A 16049-nucleotide genomic window follows, 5' to 3' on the forward strand; every position below is an offset into this window, starting at 1 on the left:
AATTTCGTTTGTTATAATGTTTGAATGTCCTTTATTTTATCCTAAAGTTAACTATGGGAATGGTCATAAATCCACATATCTGTCAATCCTCGTGACTAAAGCAACGTGTAAATGTATCTTGTAGCTGATGAGATTTTAAGTTTGTCTCATATTTTTTTGTATGTGTATATTTTTCACTGGCGGCACATCCCTGAGAAGCCCTGCCTTCTGAGATGAGAGATAGCCTCCTGCCGGATTACAGCCTATACGCAGTCAGTGAAGGTTTTATTCTCTTCGCATGAGGAAAACATCGTGTCTGAAAGCTGTCACATGGGGCCAAGGAGGAAAAAAATCGCTTCCTGAAATGATCCTCGTCACCGGCTGTGTGTTGTTGTTTTATTGTTTTTTTCTTTCTTTCTCTAACGTAATCTCACACCGGGTTTAATTTCCCCTCGTCCGGATCTGCTTTTCTTTTCTTTTTTTTTTTTTTTTTGGCCGAGTGTCGTTGCCGATGATGATCAGCAAAGTTAAAAACGCGATGTCCACTCTGGTGGGAGGGATGATGCCGCACGGACACCACCACCACCACAACCATCACTCAGGTGGCGGCCAGACCTGCGGACCGGACAGCCTGCCGCCGCGCTTCCCCTACGGTCGGCCGGATTTCTTGGACCTCACCCCGGAGCTCCTGCAGTACTCCACCGAGCATGCATCACGGCCGGTGCTCGCGTTAAAGAGAGGCAGCAGGCTTCCCTGGAGGACGGGATACGCAGAGTGAGTGGGGTCACGGCATTCACTAGTGAATTACCCCCCCCCCAAAAAAAATCATTCACATCACCAAATATTACGCTTTTGTCATTGTCCTGATGAGTGTCAGGCCTGTGCTGCTGAAGCCTCAGCAGCTCCAGAGTGCACTGCAGCAGCCAAATGATGGCCAGTACGGCTTTATGCTATTGTAGTTTCTAGCACTGTGTTCCTTCCCTGATGTAAATTTGGAACAATGTGTCTGCGCTGTAATCAGACAAAACGCTCCCAGCCATGACACTGAGATATTAGTGTTCAAAGATCTTTGAATACAGACTCCTCCTCATTTTATTTTACAGAATAATACAGGAGATACAGGACAATACAAAAGTGAAAGCAGGAAATGTCTACCTCCTCATGTTACAAATAAGCCTTTCTGTGTTTTCTTCCAATCTTGACGTTTTTTTTTAAACAGTTAAAGAGCCTCAAAGCTGCTTCAGCTTCTGTGTCCAGCTGGTTATTTGTTTTTTTCTCCCTGTACACTCAAAAAGCCTGTGGTTAATCCTTAAGGTGATTTCATCTTTGTTTTTCATAAAGAGGATTCTTTGGCTACACAAAAGAACTGGCCATTCACAATTGTGAGCAATAGTGCAGAAATGTCCTTGTTTTTTTTGTTTTTTTTCTCGCCTTTACTGCAGGTGCTTTCATACTCCATTACACCTGCAGTAGTCTCACAGGTAGAAACAATGCAGCACCACTTCATTCACACTGCTGGTCAGAATGTGCTGTTCAGGCGATTCCCGCTGAGGAAAAAACACTCTCAGACATTCCACTCTCCCACAGGGAAAGGGGGAGTTAGGAAGTACTGAATAGCTTCAGGTCTACAGTACGAGGGGCTATGCCGTCCCTGCCTGCCCTCAAGGACCCTGTATAGAGACAGAAAAACAGGCTGACTCATGCAGAGAGTCTCCAGGGGGACAAGGACGAGATTTGTGACGACAGCCGTCTCAGAGGACTGAATGAGAGGAGTTGCGTGAGGATGCTGTGATGCAAAGAAAGGGAGGTTGTTGTGTGGGAATGTGCACCGACATCAGTTCTGTCATCTGGGTCTTGCAGCAAATCACTTTAATGTAAGTCACTGAAACTGTAATCACAGCATTGGCGGTGCTGTTTACAACACAACATAATCAGCTGATCTGTTCATGCGTCAGCATCTCATTTAGAATGGAGTGTAAAAATCCAAATAGTCCACACCCATCACTGTGAAGTTATCACAGTTAATGATAGTGCCCCATAAATACAAAAGTCCCAGATCACTGTGACTGAAAACAGCAGTTAACACTGTGAACTGAAGATTCTATCAACTCTTGAAAATGCAGCATTGACGCTAAATTGTTGTTGTAATCGGGTTGTAAAAGTTGTACAAATAGGTGAATGGATGGCAGTGTTTATCTGGGACGAAACTCATACAGCTGATATGGCTCTGATACAGTCATTCAAAGCTGTCAAAAGCTGTTAGATTAGCTGTGATGTGTGTAGACTGTCCAAAAATGGATAATTTATAACTTCAGATCAAACTGGGTGAAATTATAATCCCCAGAGAGCAACATTTATCTGTTGGAGCATCTATCAGCTCCATCCCTTTTGTATGGTACAGTGACAGCCAAACAAGTGTAGGTGGATGGCCCGGCCTGATGGCCTACATCCAGACTCTGTGCCACTTCTCCAGTTTGATATCACTTAATTAGTGTCTGCCTGTCATCCTGGTAGTAATGAAGATGCATGGTCATTGTAGTTAGGTTGTTTTGGCCTGGTATCACACTGATGGAGCAGTTTTTTTGTCCTGCATGAACATGCACATGCACACATGAGGTCTAATTTCCAGGGGAGTTTGAATTGCGAACCTAGAATCCGTCTGCACTTTTAGCACCACACACGTCTGGGATGCACAAGATAATGAGTCTAATTGATGCCGCTGCACAACATTGTGTCAGCATAAACATGTGAGTGCACTTACGGTAAGCCGCTCAGAGTGCTTTTGTCAAATGGCTATTTAATACCATTTGATACGGAGGCACATTTCCAGGCCTGTGCACTAATCATGAAACAGAGTGTGAGAAAGCAAAGACAAAGAAATACATATTCCGGTGCCTAGAATCATTTTTTAGAAATGTGTTCATGGATATCTTCTCCTGTTTTAAGCCAAAATGTGCGTGAGAACAAATCTGAATAAGTAATACTGTTGTATATATACAGTCTATAACATCATACATAATACATTGTTGTATGATGTAATAACTCCATGTGGTGTTATTAATAATACAGCAAGAAACAGATGTTAGGTAAGCAGAACAGTAAAGAAGGAGAAGGGCTCAAAGCCCCTCTGTGATCCTGAAGTGAATTAACAGGTAGATAGAATAGATGGGTGATTTTTTGAGAGAGTGAGATGTGGACATGCATTAGCAACACTGTAATATCATGAGAATGATATGTTGATCATTCAGTGTTTATTACCATGTGCTCGAATGCAGTGAATGTAAATATTCAACTGGATTTTATTTGTATCACCCAGTCATTAACATGCTGTAATTGTCCATCCTAAACTGAAGGTGAGGGACAGCTGACAAGTTTCAGTGTGTTTTAAATACACTACCTGAGTTATACTTGAAACAATATTCAAGTCACGGCCGTACCAAGTTGTAGCTCTACTGGTGATTTGTATGTTGTCAGGTCTCATTTCAGCATTGCACCATGTACCTTGTGAACGTGACAAGCAACTTCCTCTCCCTGAAAAGGAATTCAGAATATGACTAGACTAATTCCTCATGCTACAGATGAAGACTTTACTTTTAGACTGTGGAAGACTGCAGTGTTTGTCTGTCTGTCAGCTTCCAACCCTGAGGTTGTTACATCCAGCAGCAGCCCGGGATTTATCTTTTTCATATTTAATTTGTAAAACTCCTCTTTAACAGTCCACTGTTATTCTCTGAAATGTGTTTCTGTTATGAACCGAGGGATTAGATACACACCCAGAACAGGCCAGTCTGCTGAAACAGGTACATATTTGTGTGTTGTTTCAGCTCTATATGGACCAATAGTTAGGAGCCAAAAGCATCATGAACAAGGAACAGTTACATCCATATTTTAGAAAATTTAAATATGTGATTTAAAATAATCAGCAATTCAAAAGCTAAAAGGATTATTTCAGAGGTGTTGCTTTCACTGGATTATTGCACCACTGATCTGCCTTTGACTGAACCACAAAACTATTTTCACATCACTAAACCAGCCTTTCCCAAGGAAGGGGGAGGATGTGAAGAGACATGAAGTGGCTTACAACAGTTTCACGTTAACTACAGCTTTTTGATGGAGAATTTGTCTTTTTTTTTTCTGAGAGGTGAGGTTTAAAAACACCAGACTTGCACAGACAGACATTTTCATCAAATGTATGACGCTAAAAGGTCCAGTCACTGCAATTAGAGAATTCACTGGAACTCTCAACTTCTGCTTTTGATCTGTTCCTTGCATAATATACAGTAGCAGGAGTTGAAACAGAGAAACACCGTTTTAGCATACATGACCAACATGGTGTTAAGTCACGAGCTGTGGAAACATATGACCGAAACGCTGATATGTGAGAGAGTGAAGTCACATTATAGAAAGGCTTGAGCTCCTGGTTTAGAATCACATCCTCCCACGCAGTCGACATTATGCTCAATTATAGCTCATTGGGTGCATGTGACTGCTTTCAAAACAAAGAATGACTGCTGATTCTTTACTGTGGGAGTGGTGAGACTTTATTACACTGCAAAAATCCAGACAGATGACATTTACTTTCATATTCAACATATTCTCTCCTCCAACACAAGTGCAAATATGATTTCTGGTTAGTTTCATTTTAAGTTATAATATAGGAATTTCTCACTTTTAAGCACAGTAACAAGGCAGAACAAGCTAGTCCGTGCACTAGTTTGACTCTTTATTATTATAAAATATATTTATCTGAAAAAACACAATGTGAAAAAATCAACTGAAGGAGAGTAACATTATAAGACAATACTTTAGATTAGCTGTTGTAATTGCTGTTTTTTCAGCTAGCCAAATACAACGTAGGCCTCCAAACAGAATAGATGCATCCAGTGAATAAAAAAACGTATTCTTTGTTCCCAGCTTTTATGGAAACCTCATAGCTTCAGAGCAGTTTTCTGGCAGTCACCAGCCTTTGCAGATAGCACATGATTTTGACAAAAAGGACCAAGCACTTGGTGAAGCCAGAGTGAAGCTATAGTAAACCAAGCAATGCGCAGGATTCAGCCAAAAAGAGCATTGGCAGAACATTGTGGATTTGCTGTGATCATACTCCAGTATAGATGAGGAGTTGTTTCTCTCCTGGTCCTGTGTCCAGATATCTGAAAATGTCCTGGTTTTGGCAGAAAGTAGACGACAATCGGGCGACTTTAAATTCTTCCCCGTCATTAGTCCTAATGCAGGGAGCACAGTGCAGGACACTGTGGTGCCTGTCCACCGCTTTCAACTGATTAGAAAGTGAAAGGGCTTTTTATAATCCAGATTTTGGGCAGCAGTTGCATTTTGTGCCTCATATTTGGTGCTCTCTGATATCAAAGCTGCTGGCCAGCCAGCAACCATTTTCTATAATGATTGTAATCAGCTGAACTATTTGGAGAGTAAGAGGTCAAAGGTCTTATTTTGATGAGATTTTTATCCTGGTTTTCTCTCATCTCTTTAGTTTGACTGTACAGTTTGTTCTCTATATTTTTCTCTGTCAGGCCTCCTTTCATTTTTGGTCTCTTATTCTTTTTCCCTTCCTCAGATGATCCCAGCAGTAACTGATAAATTACTAATCCTTTCTCTGCAGAAGTTTTCCGAGGGAATCTTAATGACTGTATGTGAATTACTGGAATTGTGCAATAGGTATCATGCTGTTATTATCCAGCTAATGTGGCATTTATCTATAACTGAAACTGAAATGTTATGTAATATGCCAGCATGAGGTCCAAACTGCAGCCTGTCCAAGTCTGTCTCATGTAGCAGCTTAAAAAGGACCATACCAGTGGATGTTTGTATGTTGTAGTCCATATTCTTTGCTACACTGCAAATTTGCAGTGTGCATTTTTGGAAAACAGGCCGTCTTTTAATATTTTGTATTTGTTTAGTTTTTTTTTTTAATCTACTGTTCCAAGCAGCTGTTACTTTCCATTAACTTCAGTATAGTGTAATTATCAATTAACAGATTCTTGAAACTTGTTTGAGTTGTGTAATCAATCAATCTAAGTGAACATCAAGCCTGCATTAAAATTTTGCCCTAAGATTCTAATTGCATGGTAATGCAGTCAAAGCTGCTCTAATTAGTATTTTTAAATTAACAGTGGATAAAACAACATAATGTAAGAGGCTACTTGTCGTGACAAACCCACCCACAAACATTTCAGCATCTTTTAGGTCACTGTTTTGGTTTTATGGGATACTGCTCTCATAAACCTAATTTCCAGTGGCAACAGGCAGCTGTTTTCAGTGAAAATTCTTTAATAAACTCACTGTATGCTATTCACCCAGCACCAAACGACAGACAGAGTTAGTGTCTAGCCAGTGAACACAGTGGAGCGTTTTGCAGCTAAAGAGCCAGATATTTCCCTCAGGAGTCAGCAAAGAGCAAAACAGAGCTTAAGGGAGAATGAATATTGGACTTAAATTGCCAGGTGAATACTAATGGTGCTTTTCGTCTGCTGGATGTGTAAATAAGCAACAGTTTGCAGGTGTTAATGCATGACGTATTATGTATTGTTGTGTTGAGCTTTATCCAGTGCTCCCAAGTGGCCAAAAAATCAGTTAATGGAGGTTGAATATGTAGAATGATCTGAAAGGCCTGCACTTTATAACCATACAGTGATGTAATCCATCACTTAAATCTATCATGGATTATATTACAACTCCATCAAGTTTCAAGAATCAGCTAATTGATTTTCATGTGAATATTGAATGGAAACCAATGGCTGCCTCAAGTTTTTTTTTTCACTGTTGTTACTATTTTACATTTGCAAACCTGTAAAGTGAGTTTCTTACAGCTTCACCACTCCTCGCATCACTACACTTCATTGGTACCTCCAGTGAACACTGCTGCAGCATATGCCAGGACAGATGATGCTGCCAGAGTATGAAACAGTGCATTACTCTAAAGCCATTATCCTCCACAGGCATCAGCACATAATAAAAACACTTAATTCTGCCTGCAAGTTCCCTCTGGGACATGACTGCATCCTGCCCCACTTTTTACCTCACTGTTCAGCTCTCTCTTTCCATCTTTTTGGCTGCTGTTATGTTTTTGTGTGGTTAGGGGAATGAGAGCAAATGCCATAAATCATCTGACTTCAGGTTCACCTCTCTCCCTCGCCCCTTTTTTCCATCAGGGTGATCAATGCGGGGAAGAGCATGCTCAACGAGGACCAGGCCTCTTGTGAGAAACTGTTTGTGAGGAAGCCGAGCGGCAAACACCGAAACTCCACTCTGCTGGAGGACAACGGGGTGAGCGAAGGGCAGACTCCTGAACATCAACACAGTCTGGAGAATGAGGGATGAAACGTCTGGTTGAAGGCTGACAGCGCCAATAAATAATCAGTGATAATGTTTTGATTGTCAGTGTACTTTAGTCCTGAAGGTGTCTGAGTTGAATGTCACTGAGGGGTATTTTAAATTCTTGTAATGTAGCTGAAACACGATGTAGTTTTAGCAGCAATACATGCAAACCTCCTCACACTATCAGTGAATGCATTGTAGTTATCTGATACCAAGCAATGGTGTTTTCATATCCTTTTTGGAATTGATGGATTCACCTTGTTACTTGTTATTCCCCTCTAATCCCTGAGGGAGTTATAGGTTTTCACCAGACCCAAAAAGAAGACATATAACCAAATTTTACAACTCTGCAGTTCCCCTTAGCAGTAAAGAGTGTATTAATGTCTTTTAGCTCATTGTTTTGCTTTTCCAGCCTAACTGTTTTCAGTGAAAAAGCTCTAAAAACCCACTATATGCTGCCTGGTTAGCACCAAACATCAGACAGTTTGTGACTACCTGGGTGAACACAGTGGCACATTTAGCAGCTAAAGAGCCAGATATTTCCCATAGGTGATGGTAGAGACCAAAAACAGAGCTAAAAGAGAGTTAATGTTGGACTTCAATTCATCAAGTGGTCAGTTACATTACTTAAAAGTATTGCTAATGCTGCTCCTGTTTTGGAAAATTGGTATTTGAGAAAAAGCTAACAATTTTACCATATCAACTTACAATGTGACAGTATGTCAGTGTATCTGTGCCCCCAGTGGTCAAAATATCGGCTATTTAAGGGTTAAAATGCCAGATCTCATTGAGCATTAGATTTTTTCCCTCCTTGAATCAGAACTGTGCAGTAACTTTGTCAGTGACTCATTTCCTTAACACAATAAAACAAAAACAGGTGTTTCATAAAAACTATTACTGGGTCCACAGAGCATGGGCCAAAACTATAGTTCTGTAATCTTTCTAAATACATTTACTTCAGGTCAGTTTGTCTGTTTTAGATGCACTACTCCTGAAAGACCTGAATACACATACTCACACATCCACACATAGTTGTCCTTCATTTGGCGTAAATGAATTACATCTTCCCTTGTTGCACCCCTCCCCCACTTGAGTCTAGTGTCGGAGGGGTAAGCAGATGTCTTGTGCCTGTTCATCTGTTAGTTAGTCAGTCAGGCCAAACTCAGCTTGTAAACATGCCTGCAAACACAAAGGTGGCAACGCCTCTCTGTACCCCATTGCATCACAGTAGAGCAGCAAAAACCCTTGGATGGAGGAGATTTTTCCTGTCATCTTTTCATTACTTGATATCATATTTAGTTTATATTGTAGGTTAATAACATTTACATTTCATGATTTGTGCATGCATTCATACATATGTTTACTGTTTTAGTATTCAAACACTGCTGTTCTATATTGTTTTAGAATGGTTTTATACTATATAAATCATGAAGAGTAAAGTTCATAGTTCACAATAAGACTTTTCTATCTTGCTGGCTACCCCATAATATTATAATCTAGATTTTCTGCAGCTGTGATTCAGTAAGAGCTGAAATGGAAGAAACATATTGCTTAGCATTAAAAATGTTACCAGCTGCAGTGCCCTGAGCCTGTAAACCCTCACAAATCTGTGCCTTCTGCTCAGAGTTGTAATCTCATGGGAGAGTTTGAAACCACACCCTTAACCATGGGTATTATCATTGTAATCGTCCTTTATTTAATAGATTTTTATGTCCATATAACTTTGTAGGATGGAACAGGAATTCCTCTCCACTTCTGGGGAGTGTTTGATGGGCATGCAGGTTCTGGAGCCGCCATCATGGCCTCCAAACTTCTTCACCGCCTCATCAGAGACCGTCTGGGAGAAATCTGCCACCTGCTGGAGAATCCCACCAGCGCCCCACCTATCTGCTTGGCCAAGAACGGCAGCCCGTACCAGGCAGAAACGAAGAAAGGAGCTGCACAGGAACCAGAGGACCCCGATGCTATCAACGACTCCTCAGTGCGCTTCCACATGGAGAAGGCTGTCAGTCTGGAGAGCCTGGTGATGGGAGTCATAGAGACCGCCTTCAAACAGATGGTGCGCAGATGATAACTAACAAAGCATGTTTAAAAACAAGGAAACAGCACTTTGCATATTTCAAGCAGCACAAGACATTTTTGCCCATTTGTATCTTCAAACACCAGAATTACTGAAGATTTTAAATTCAATTCCCAGTAAACACTTAATGCTAAGGAACAAGTTCTGAGAGACCATAAGCCCACCCTGTCTGTCTCAGTTAGTCTGTTTTGTTGTTTATGTTATTTCTGTGGGTGGATGGGTGTCCAAACCTGAGGATCAAACAGGCCAAATCTGCTTGGTCTGAGTTAGAAAGCGTATCTCTATTGCAACCTTATTTTCAGGTTCAGATGATACAGTCTAGGGTAATGCATTCTTCAAAGCGTCGTTGTTCTTCTCAATTAGCACTGCATATTTGTTTTAAATACCAAATATGAATGGAAAGGATAATGAGCTACTCAGTGTGAAGAGAAGCAAAGTGATTTTATGGCCTCACTTTGATTTTTCTTGCTTTATTTTCAGGATGACCTAATTGAAAAGGAGAAAGCTGTCCTATGCCATCTCTGGTGGGTGTTGTGCCTTAGCTGCTATTCACTTAATGGGGAAACTCTATGTGGCCAATGCTGGAGATAGCAGGTGAGTGAAACGGCAAACTAGGATAGACCACAGGGTAAATCACCCTGAAAATGATGAAAACTATGTGAACATTTAATATAATTACTACATAATTAGGGGTTTCATGATGATTGCAGATGTAATTCTCTCTAACTCCTCCAGTGCACAATACACAGCGCTTTATACTCGTGGGAAATCTTCTCCCACAAAGTAGCTTCTTGTGCCCCCTGGGGTTCATTTTGCACACTGCAGCATCATGTAACACACTTACTGACTGACCTACTCAGATGAGCTGTTTTTGTGAAATTAAAAAAAGGAAATTGTTTTGTCGTGTCACTCCTGTGTCCCCTCCATCTTTCTCTCCACAGGGCCATAATCATACGAAATAATGAAGTTATCCCCATGACTAATGAATTCACACCTGAGTCAGAGAGACAGCGGCTACAGTATCTGGTATTCTTTATATTTTATGTTACAAATGTCAAATGTAAAAAAAAAGAATACAAATATAAACAGTCGCTAGTTAAGTGAGGTTTTACTGTCAGAGGATGTTAAGTAAGAACTCTACAGAGGAGAGAGGAAGTCCTGCATCACACTGAGATAAACTGACGTTCATCAGTAACCTGTTTTAGTAGCCGGTTGTAGTTCTGAGTCACAGAGTGGGCGGATAATGTTTGCTGCTAAAATGGGGAGCTGTTTTGTGCCTCCAGTATACAGCACACAGCACTGCAGGCCTGCTGTAACACATGCAATCTGAGAGCTTTTCTTGTTTTGGAAAAACTACAGTGTCGTGACATACAGTTAGACTTAAATAAAGATTTTTATTCTGTAGTTTGAGGTGACCTGCTCTATTTTGTGTGTCACTCCAGGGCTTCCTGAGGCCGGAGCTTCTGGGTAATGAGTTCACTCACATTGAGTTCCCTCGTAGGATCCAGCACAGTGAGCTGGGCAAAAAGATGCTCTACAGAGACCACACCATGACTGGCTGGTAAACCTGGAGATGCTTTCTAATCACATTTCTGACAGTTAAACACTTTTCATGGAGACTTTAACATGGACTGAGAATTCTATAATTGTTCAGAACAGTTTGGTTGTGGAGTGTTTAGGAGAAATTTATATTAATACTGACAATCGTTTTTTTGACAAAGTAAATATATATTTATTTTAGGGCTTATAAGACAATCATTGAAGATGATCTGAAATTCCCCCTGATCTATGGAGAAGGGAAAAAGGTAAGAAACATTTAAAAAATACATTGTACTGGATCATAGTCTGTTATTAAGTCTGCTAAATGGTAAGGAGCTAACAAATTTCAATTAATGATAATACACAGTATAATGCAGTGTAGAGTCATGCTGTTTTATTCTGTGTCTATGTAGATTATTTTAATTAAAATTACAATTGCAAAACATTTCTTTTACATATTCAAGTTGTCTGCTAGATTCTGCCATGTCTGTCTGGATAGAAATGAGACCTGCTTAATATTTTCATTATAGTCTGAGAGAACATGGTCTTCACTTAATAATCCCTCACAAGTGGATTTTCCTAGAACTGAAGCACATCCCGGAACAATAACCTACATTACTGTGTGTGGGTGTGTTTATCTGTATTGTATGTGTGTCCCTGCGTCAATGTGCAACGTGTGTTGCTATCCACAGGCCCGTGTCATGGCAACAATTGGAGTGACCCGCGGGCTGGGAGATCATGACCTGAAGGTGTATAACTCCAACATTTACATCAAGCCCTTCCTGTCATGCGTCCCTGAGGTGAGTTTTAGGAGAGAGAAGCAGCTCTGGTTGTGAGCGTTGCTTGAGGAGTCATATCCACATTGTCGCTTTAGCCACCTCAGAGCCCATAGGATACATTTAAATAGCTGTCAGACCCCAGGCTTCACTTTGCTGCCTGTTGCTCGAAGTGAAACTCTTGCACATTGCTCAAAGTGCTGTTTTATAATGTGTTTTTTACAGGCTCAGATATGGAACAAAGAAACAGATTTATCCACTCCGGTTTTTTCTTAGATGTTATTCTTTTTACTTTTAATTTTTGATGATTTAAATATTTCACAAAGCAATGACAAAACAAACAAAGCACAGGAATCAAGTGTGGTATGCATTTCTTACAGCACAGTCTTTATGTCCATATTGTTCTTAGCATCCTTGCTATTTGCAGTGAAGGTGGCCCATTTATTTAACTTTCGGGGAAAGGTCTCCCCCTTACTGTTATGTTCTGAGAAAGCTTTTTGTTGGACCCAAGGGCAGGAGTCAAACTGGAGACAGTTGAACAGAGTAGAAAGGCTGTTTATTGCACAATTTTGGAAGAATGGCTTAGAGCTGGACTCAGGTCGCTGGAGAGCTGGGCGGGCAGCAGAGTTGAGGTCGGAGCCAGACTGAAGTTTGGACACAGAGCAGGCTGGGTAACAGATCTTAGGCTGGGGTCTAGGACACAACAAGGAGCTGAGCAAGGACAAGGATCTGGCAGGCAGGTGAAACGTCAAAGCAACACAAAGCTTAGAGTTGGGCTTAGCCTAGTATCACATGAGCAAACGGATGACCTGGCAAAAAGTGAAGTGAGGAGCTGGGGTTTAAATACAGCAGGAGCTTGTTGAGTAGATGAGCTGATCTGAAGCAGGTGTGCAGGAGTCCAGGAGGCCACGCCCAGTATACACACACAAACATAGACAAAGACCAACTGGGGACTAACAAGAAACATAAGGACAGGAAAAACAGCAAGAACACATGGGAGGGAAGGAAAGGCAAAGCTCATACCTAGCACTTATTCCTCATAAAAAAAGTCAGTTACCTCATATGTCTATCTATTGTTTAAGTATGGGAGGTTGCATTGTATGCCAATTTGTAGATATTGTGTTTTTGCAGGCAGACGTCTTGCCATCTCATAACCTAAAATGTCCTTTAAACATACAGTATATACACCCAAAATATGTTCATTTTTCACACAAGCAAAAGATGTGGAAATGATTAGCATTCATGTCACACAATCTCCAGCGCTGCTGCTGACTGTGAAGTTTATTTTTAAGGTGAGGTGTGATGAAAGCACGAACATAGTGATTTCTTCCAACTAAAGTCCATGAGGACATTTTATTTCCTTCACATAATGATCTGACTTCTATCTAAACAGATCTAAATAAATCTTTGTTTCCTCCTTCAATTCATTAAGTCTCAAATTCTTAAGATGTGCACAGGGTTGTCAGACATGTAGTCATTTCTGCCTTTTTCAAGAGAGGTTAGAAGTGCACACATCCTATTTTCAGGTATCTCCACAGTCATCACAGTGCTTCTCATTTTTGTATTTTGGAGTAGGAAATGCCTTCAACCTCTCTAGTTAGATTTTATTTTGTACTTCCTGTTCAAGCTCATTATTACAGAAATATGTTCTGGCCTTTATTTCTTGAACGTAGTTGTATCAGGCTGTTATTCAAAATAAATGTGAGCAAACATGAGAAGCTTTACTGCAGCTAATGGAGGTTATGTCCCTTGCATGCCAGTGTACATTTGCTAATCTTCCAGCATTAATAAACACACAAAGAGAATATGCAGATTAGTTTAAAAAATCATAATACTATGATGAATAAAAGAGAAAAAATATGTCTGTCACTCACAGGTGAAAGTGTATAACATGGATGAAAACAAACACGGCCCAGACGACGTCTTGGTCATGGGCACAGATGGATTGTGGGACGTGACAACTGACAGGGAAGTGGCAGATGCTGTGTCAGCCTACTTATCCTGCTGTGACCCCTCTGATCCCATGAGGTATGCCGTCTGCCAAATAATCCTTTACATTAGGCTTTTGTTCCCATTATATACTCCGTCATGTGCCGTGTGAACATGTTCAGGAAAATTACATGAAAGCTGTGGTTTCTTATATCTGCTCTTACATCAGTGCCGTATTGTTATACTCTGTTTGTCCACTAGGTAGAGACAAATACTTAGATCTCCTGCAAAATTCTGCTTTTTCCTTTAGCGTAAGCATATAACATAGCACTCAATAACACATTATAATGTAGGTTTAGACAAGTTGGCAATTTATAAGGTACACATGTACAACATAATGGAATCCATTGCCACAAAGTCTACTTTCATGGTGTGTCATATTGTATTATTGACTCCAAATACATCAGTAAATTCTTAAGAAGACCTTATATCTGCTTACAACTTCTTAACAGAGTGTTATAAACCATTTATTAAATGTTTATATAGTGCAGTAAAGGCAGTTACTTTCCTCCCTTAATGAGAACATTTACCACAAATACTGTGATTAAGTAGTTTTGAGGAGTCATTACTAATGCATTTTGTGTGATATACTTGATAAAATATGAATCTGTGATTTGTATTTGTGTTTGTTCCTGTCTTAGATTATAGTGTATCTCACTGTTGTAATGACTGTTTTTGTGCATTACACAGGTATACACTGGCAGCCCAGGACCTGCTGATGAGGTCTCGAGGAGTGCTGAAAGAGCGCGGCTGGCGGCTACCCAATGATAAACTGGGCTCAGGCGATGACATAACTGTATTTGTCGTCCCGCTGGCAGGGCACGAGTCAGAGACATGATGAGGTGTTGTAACGACCGCTATGACAGAGCTGACTCTCAAGGGTCCTCCCCACAGTCCGTCCAACCTCCCTATACCCTGGACTGATGGGGCAGCGGGAGATTTAAAAAAAAAAAAAAAAAACCTTTGTCATAGGGAAGACTCGGGTCTGAGCAGCATCTTCATCAACCACTGGATCAGACCCTGAACCCAGCTGCTTCACTTCAAGCCATCCCAGAATCCCAGCTCCTTCGGTCTCAGTCATGTAACAAAAAGATTTTCAGTGACATTATAAGAGAAGTCACAGCCTGTCTCCCAGACCTGATATTTGTGACAGTTACAAGTGAAAAATTCCCATGTTGTATTTTTGTTTCCTGTTAATGTCCAGGGCCCGACCGCTACCTTTGAACGGATTGTTCATTTTCATGTCATGTCCTAAATGTGACACTCTTTTGTAAAAAAAAAAAAAAAAAAAGAAAAAAAAAGAAATATGAAAAAAAAGCCTCCCGCAGTTTCACAATCATAACATGTAAAGGGGATTGTAGAAGAGAATATGAGGAAACCAAAGAGATGCCGCTATGGCATGAGGATGGAAATCTGTACAAATAAATACATAAAAGATAAACAATAAAACAAAACAAAAAAAAAATTACATTCATGTCTGTACATTAAAGAAGCATGGAGGATGCAAAAACAGAGGAATGGACCCAAACAGAATCAGCTGAGTCTGTGTCACTGTATTTCCTCTGTTTCAGTAATGATCAATGAATGATGACACCTGAGGCACTTGAAAATTGTTGCACATGCTCTGTGGTAGCGTGTTGATTTGTGATCTCTTTTTATTGAATGTGCTCATAAATGGTTTATTTTATTTTTGTCATCACAATGAGGAGAGCAGAGGGTTATGTTTGTGTTCAGTAAAAATAATCAAAATATGAAGTGACATTTGTGTAAGTTGTTGTTTTATGACATGTTTTCTTTGTTTAACCCTCGGAGGAGAAAGTAAATTGTTCTCTGTAAATGTGCTGGTATAGTAAGATGTGATGAACTTCACACATGCCTTATTAAGAGGTGAGGGGGACTCCAGAGTTTTTTTCTGCCGATGCACTAAATTTGATCCATGTAGAAGTGGCAAAAAAACATTGTATGCCCTTAAGTGTACTGTATACTTCTTTTGTACCATTTTTGTCATGTCATATTGTTAATTAGATTATCCATATATTTTTAAAGACAACTTTGGTTGTGAGCAGTATCAGAAGGTTTATTTTGTATGTCTCTATCCATACTTGTTTGTTTAGAAAGATGTGTCCTAGAATTCGAGCTACCAAAATGTGAGATAGAGGGATAACATGTACCAGTTTAGAAATAAATCCGATTTTTCCCATTTGCTTGAATGTGTTTATTTTTTTGCTTTTGTGTCTCTGACTCTCAGGCGTACATTTCTCTCACAAGGAAACAAACCTAATGAGTCAGAATGAGTCTGTCACTGTTTTAGAAGAGCAGGCTTTAAACCCTAAATGATACAACTGCACACA

General features: G+C 40.2%; 1 protein-coding gene across 1 annotated transcript; it reads left to right on the plus strand.

Annotated features, from left to right (window-relative positions):
* The first annotated feature begins 226 nt into the window (after window positions 1-226).
* On the plus strand, window positions 227-15898 carry ppm1j (protein phosphatase, Mg2+/Mn2+ dependent, 1J). The gene is given in 11 exon segments (XM_018661800.2): window positions 227-753; window positions 7149-7263; window positions 9044-9373; window positions 9875-9895; window positions 9897-9988; window positions 10336-10420; window positions 10837-10955; window positions 11136-11199; window positions 11626-11733; window positions 13586-13737; window positions 14389-15898. Coding segments are annotated over 11 exon segments (1497 nt in total). The 5' UTR covers window positions 227-490; the 3' UTR covers window positions 14537-15898.
* The last annotated feature ends 151 nt before the right edge of the window (window positions 15899-16049 follow it).

This window comes from Lates calcarifer, linkage group LG12 (genome assembly GCF_001640805.2).
Source record: "Lates calcarifer isolate ASB-BC8 linkage group LG12, TLL_Latcal_v3, whole genome shotgun sequence".
Classification (NCBI taxonomy): Eukaryota; Metazoa; Chordata; class Actinopteri; family Centropomidae; genus Lates; species Lates calcarifer.